At 35.8% G+C, this 6,638-nt stretch overlaps 1 protein-coding gene across 1 annotated transcript in view; it reads left to right on the top strand.

Moving 5' to 3' along the window:
* SPAG17 (sperm associated antigen 17) overlaps nt 1-6,638 on the top strand; it is an 84,349-nt gene that overhangs the window by 2,263 nt on the left and 75,448 nt on the right. The window contains exons 2-3 of the mRNA XM_057384766.1: nt 5,638-5,778; nt 6,575-6,631. Of these exons, the coding sequence (XP_057240749.1) occupies nt 5,638-5,778; nt 6,575-6,631 (198 nt within the window). The remainder of the gene's footprint in view (nt 1-5,637; nt 5,779-6,574; nt 6,632-6,638) is intronic.

Below are 6,638 nucleotides of genomic sequence, written 5' to 3'. Positions count from 1 at the left end.
CTTTCTTCTACTTTTATTTGGTTGTAACCATATAGTACAAGTTTAGCCAAACAAGACCACTTTTTGAATATCTTAGGGCGTTGTTTCCCATTTTTCCATCGAACATAGATTTTTCAATAGAGTTCTAAGGTGTTTGAGCCTTTTGTTACTTGTGAATCTTGTCCTTGAAAACCTCCCTGAAGCATAAGAATGGGATGAAGGTTCAATCTCCATCTCTACTCTGTTCCTGGTCTTTCTCTTATGCTTACTAGCAAGGTGCCAATTAGTGATTATATTTTTTTATGGTGGTGTTTATTGTGGTTGTGGATATTGTGCAGTGAATTCAGTGAACAAAGCGCTTTGTATGCTCTGCTGCCTCTACACGTGATTTATTACATTTCTTAAATGCACACCGTTATATTGAAGTATTTTTAAAGGTAGGAAATAAAATGCTCAAAAATTGGGAAATGTTAAAGTTGGTATTATTCAGGACCACACATTGAGGCAGATGGAAAAAAAATATTGAATGGRGCAGGAATTCTGTAGGAAAAAGTATGTGATCACCTAATTAAAGATTATTGTAATGCCTATACCCATGGGGGCTGACTTGAGATTCCTTGTTTCTGTAATTCTGGTGTCGTCTGACTGCTTTCTGTTCCAGTTAAATTAATTTCACTTTCTCTGCCATGGTGTTCACAGAGGTTTGRGAAGTTGAGAAAAACTCGAAGTTAGGCTTCTGAGATGCTGGGCAGCCACTGAAATTTCTTACTGCAGGAGTGTTCTTATTCAGCTCTTACAGTCATGGACAAGAGTACACTCCATGCAAAACTCAAATGCCAACAAATCTGTTCTGAGCATGTGTGAATCAAGATTCAGCAAGTGTGGCCAAATGTGGGTGTACTTAATGTAAATAAACATGCTCTGTAMAAGCACATCTTTGACACAAGTACAGCTCTGCTGCCAGATTTAATTCCTTCCTCTTGAACACGGAGGGCATTGAATATCTTAACTACTTAATCACATAGGGGTTTTTATTAAAGGATAAGCAGGATTTTTAGAAATCAAATCTCATTCTGCAAAGAGCCTAACCACACTATCCCTCCCCCCACTCACTCTACCCCAGTAATCGYATAACATACAAAGTTTAAACTCAAATATATAAAGCCCAGGAACTGAAAACAGTCTGTAAAAGAAAGTGTSAAACAACTTGAATTGTAGGTCTCACCAGACACAGTGCACAAAACTTATTTCTTACTCGTCCTCAGTATTGTATGTGAAGCACCATATGAATCTGAAATTATCTGGAAGATGACAGGAACTCCTATCAAATAACTAAATGTCTCTCCTCATAAATCATATGTAAAGAATTTTTAAATCTTGTATCAGTTTAGAAAATATTCTTTCCCTTTAGWGGAGGCAAAGGGAATTTACTAGAACTGGTTTTAAATTGTACCAGATAGACCAAGTGGTGAAATTTCACATTTTAATGTGTTTATGACTTTCACTATTTTATTAGTTCAATCTATGAAAAAGAGTCATTTTACCAGTGCTGTTAAGATTTTTATGGATGGGTATGCTAACTAAAGTATGATTTAAATGGTATTTACTAACCAAATAATTGCTTTTACTAAATGCACTGTGAAAACTGGCAAACACAACTTAAAAACACATACAGAGGAAATATGGATTTTCCAGAACCTCACATTATAGTTTATATATATCTTTCTTGTTTCTAATGTGCTATACAGAAGAACATGGAGCTGCAAACTGTATTTGTCCTCAGATATGTATCATCTGTTTTSATTGGGTTCACTGCAGAATTAAATTGCAGAATATAAATTAAGATTTTTAGGTAGTTTTATACTTTGCATCTGTTAAGTAGCTAAGGGGTGATATTTGCTGAGTGAAAGATTAATTCTGGGCAAATACAGCCCTTAWTTGTAATTTATTATTTGTTCTTATTAACTAGAACTAACCATTGCAACTGGAAGCCATGTTCTATGCTCACTTTCCATCTGTATGATTTCTCTCACTTTATTGGCATTTTAGGGCCTGAAAATTGAAATCAACTTAAATCTTGTGAAATTGCAAAAATGTTCTGAATAGGATGGCTCCATTTTTKATTGATATTCATACTACTTCCTCTTCAGAGAAAAATTAGCATTCTGTTGAGCTTTGTTATTCTCTCATCTGCCTATACTGTACAGCAAAAGCTCAGGCTCTTAAAAACTTGGTAAATGTGGGTGTGCCAATCAGGTAATGAAAGTGGGTCTGCAGATTTCTAAGCAGTGATGTCCTACCTTAAGGCTACAAAATTCCTGATAAACAACCTTTCCCAGTAAAGGCAGCTGTATTTACTGGTTTACAAGCTCCCTCATTGTTGAAAATAGTTGTTACTACTCCTAATTGTTCGTAAATCACTAATAAATCTTAATATTTCTGAAGTATTATGTAAAAATCAAGGGATTGAAGAACTCTTTCAGTTTGATGATCGGATGTTTGGAGTTTGAGTTTTTAAATGTTTCTTCTGAGCCCTWACAGGTAAATTTGAAATTCTGCCATAATGAAATGAACTTACTGGTCGTTGTCCTAAGGGAAAAAATACCAAACAGTCAAACAAAATACACACACAATCTGCAAAAAAACCCCAAACAAATAAGCAAACAAAAAAAAAAAAGGCAACCAAATTAAAAACAGTAAACCCCACAACATTAAATACTGCAAAAGTAAAAKGAGAGCTAATCAGATTGTCTGGAAATGGGAGGAGGATAAGATGGCTGCTTGATGCTTTTCTTGGCCAAAGAGATCTAGAAACTGGTACTGCAAAAATAAGCAATATACCTGACTTGTTCAACTGTCTTCTCTAGAACAGCTGCCTTTTTGTGTCTAGGAACCGAAGCAGAGAAAACAAGATGTGTTCAAAAAGAAAAAAAAATTGTTTTGCTCCATCTGCTTTTTTCTTCAATGTGAATTAAAATTAGATATTTTAATAATTAAAATTAGATATTTTTTTAACGTACTCATGCTATTCCAATACTGCTGTGATGAATAAGATATACAGGTTACGTGTACTGATTTTTAACAGTTGGAAAAAATTGCATTGCAGAGGAACAAAATGGAAGTTTGAGTGCAAAACCATGAAAAGAGGCACCTTCTGTGTTTGTGAAAGCAAGGATTTTGAAAAACTGTTTGCTGCTTACATGGAGCTTTCAGAATTAGGTTGATCTTGCAGGTTTGGAGAAYCTCCAACTGAGGGACAAAGAAGTTTCCACACAGATGGATATTTCTAACACTGAGAGACTTTGTTGTTGCAACACTTGACATGGCAAAGAGTTTTAAAACCAGGAGGACAGTGTCATTTGTGACAATGGTTGTCACTGGATGTATTCCAGTGAGAGCAATCTGGCCTGCCCTTAACTGGAGCTTGCTTCAGATTCTTTAAGCAGTATTCAGTTGCCAATGCACATTTCCAGCTTCAATTTTTTTTTAAATTCACATTTGAATCAGCATTGTTGWTTCTGTGGGATATCTGCTCCCTGCATTTTGTGCTCAGTTTGTAGGGCTCATGTTATAGTCTCAATGGCAACCTCCCTAAACTGTTTCCATGATTTTCCAGTAGTTATTTTTATRGTTTTCTCTATCCTGTTCATTAAGCTGGGAATGTCATTTGAGGTAGCCTTGGGGTCACTAATCTATCCTCTTTCAGATCCTTTCTCAAGCCTAGATACTACAATAACATTTGAAAGAATAAAACTAAGTAGAGGAGCAGTTGTATATTGAGGGAGAAAATATTTTTAAAGTAACCATATACATTTTACTACTTTTCCTTCACATTTTTATGTTGTGATTTTAGGTRGTGAGCTGTAGAAACAGGGTCTGTTTCTCCTCTATCCTTTCAGTGCCTTGAATATAAAGGATACTGTTACACAATCGATAATATAGAGGCAGTATTGCAAAAATATTAGATTTTAAATGTCAGAAAAGAGTATCTTCAATTAAACTCCTTAAACTGTGTATTAATGCTGCACATTGACTGTCCTTGTTGACTTTAGTTCATGTTCTCAGTGTGCAGCTTTTCTGAAAAATTATCATTAAGGACTTCAATACTGGTCAGTCTAGAAATAGATGACAAGCTATTCATGACTCTTCTTTCTTGCTTTTTTGAATATTCTGTTGTTAAAAAAATGGGGCATACTCATTTTTTGTTACATTAAGAGTTTGACAAACTCTTTCCCACCAWGCAAGCAGGTACTATTTTGATGTCAACTGTGGCTTTCTCCCTTCCCAATCCATCAATTATTCAAATTGCAGACATTTAGCTAGGCTTTATATCACCTAAGAAAAGGAACAAGTGAAGAAGGGTATTGTAAAACTGGAAGAAGATGCTTCTCTTTCCATTTGAGTCTGTTTCTTAGAATGGTCCTTTTCCTGTGTTTACCATAAACTCAGCCCAGGTTTTGTTCCTATTCCACAAAGGCTTTGTACATAATATAAATATATGAAAATATTCACTATCCTAAAGTTACCACCCTCTCTTAAATCTCTTTAATTCTTTCTTTACTATGATGTGCACTGGACTGTGACTCTGCTTAGGCTGATCATGATTAGTGGGACTGACTTGGGACTGCCTTGGTCTGACTGAATCCCTTTCCATGTTTACCTTTATGCAGCTGTATTGGTAACCTTGCAGTTTACACATGCAGATATGCATTGAAAAAAAAAATCTGGTGATCCTGTATAGCACAACCATTACTAATGCATCTGGTTCAGCTTCCACTGATACTGATAAAGAACGCTCTCTAGAGTGAGATGGAGATGTGCTGGAGACAGTGATTCACTCTGTGAAAAGGGTGGCAGAAGGTTAAAGCAGAAATGTGAAAGGGAGTAACAAGTAGAAGTTGCTTAAATTACATAATGTTTAAACTTTTGTGGATGTATCACTAGATAAAGTGTTCCCATCTTCTCTTGTTCTGCATTTTTTAGTGCTGAAAACATTTTTTTCCATTAAAATAATGTGTATGCTACTGTAAACATTTGAAAACTGCTAGTTTTTTTAATTAATTGATATTGTAGTTAATACAACTTGTCATTGATAATTTTTCTTGATTCAAAATATTTAGTGAATCCGTGCAAGAACCATACCTTTATGAACYATACTTTATGAAGTATACCTTCATAGAACATCATAAAAATAATGCTACAATTTCCAGAAAATAGTATCAGAGCATTATCTAATTCCCATGATGAGGGAGCTGAATATTGTTATTTTTTTCTACATAAAATAATCACAATAATACATTTATTCAAAATTCACTTCTTGTTTGCTATCTGAACTGTCAAATTTGCAAATGCCATTTAAAAGTCAGTACATCTTTGTGAGATGCTAATGCAGCGTTTGCCTGCGAGTTTTGTTCAGGCTGTTAGTAGGAATTTGTGTTTCCATAGCATAATGCTGCCATCTGATGGCAGAAAGAATTGGGACAAAGTAGTAGAGGCTTTTTTGGGTTGCATGCAATTTTAGTGTGATTAACACAGTGATGTTTATTACATCTTAAAATGACATGAAACCATCGCTACAAGATTTCTCTTTGAAACTGCAGAGAAGTAATTTTGTTGGCATGAGTTTTAATACCTTTAATRTTTTCTTTTGGCATGCAGAATAACTGGAAGCCCAGCATTGCTTTTGTTGTGGGGACCAGGAYTGAGGATGACATCCACCTCCGGGCCCTGTCTCTTGCTGTGCAGGTGCCACTGCGAAAGCTCTTCACCTTGGTAACACGTGAAGACATTTTCAGACAGGTATTCCAAGAAATTAAATTTTAATAATGATCCAAACTGGAGGTGTAATTTCTAGATCCTGCCTTCTTTGGTCTGTGGTAATGATAAACTACACTGTAGAAGTTTCAAAAATTACACTAATTCATAGAATCATTAAGGTTGGAAAACAACTCCAAGATCATTGGGTCCAACCTTTKATTGAACCCCACCTTATCAACAGCACCAAGTGCCACATCCAGTTGTTTCTTGAACACTTCCAGGGATGGTGACTCCACCTCCCTGGGCAGCCCATTCTAATGCTTGAAAACCCTTTCTGTGAAAAAAAAAAAAAATCTCTAACCTGAACCTCTCCTGGCACAGCTTGAAGCCTTTTCCTCTTGTCCTGTCACTTGTTGCCTGAGAGATGAGACCAGTCCCCCYTMCCTCCTTTTAGGTAGTTGTAGAGAGTGATAAGAGCTCCCCTGAGGAAAGGATTTCTCCAGACTAAACAACTCCAGCTTCCTCATCCACTCCTCATAGGACTTACTCTCCATAGTTTTCACCAGCTTCATTACTGTAATTCACAGAAGTTAAAAATTGAAAAAGATAAAAAGWAAAGCTTATTGTATGAGTTGCTCTGCGCTCTGTAAATGAAGTTCCATTACAGACTTCTTCTTTGTGCTTATACAAAGCTCCCTTCCTAAGGTACAGGGGTACCATAGAATAATTCCTGACTGTTTTGGAGTGTGAATATAGTGTTTGCAGAAGGGATTATTGAGTAAAATAATTTCTGTAAACATAAAATTTTCTCACAGCAGAATGCTTTATTTACTTACAGGTCGAAGAATTTGGGACTCAAAGAAGAAGGGCTAGGGATATGCCTATGTACTATGAGGTAGGTT

The sequence above is a fragment of the Malurus melanocephalus genome, unplaced genomic scaffold (genome assembly GCF_030028575.1).
Source record: "Malurus melanocephalus ecotype Western Australia unplaced genomic scaffold, MMel_1.1 scaffold_745, whole genome shotgun sequence".
In the NCBI taxonomy this organism is placed as follows: Eukaryota; Metazoa; Chordata; class Aves; order Passeriformes; family Maluridae; genus Malurus; species Malurus melanocephalus.
This window is presented reverse-complemented; position numbering and strand designations above follow the sequence as displayed.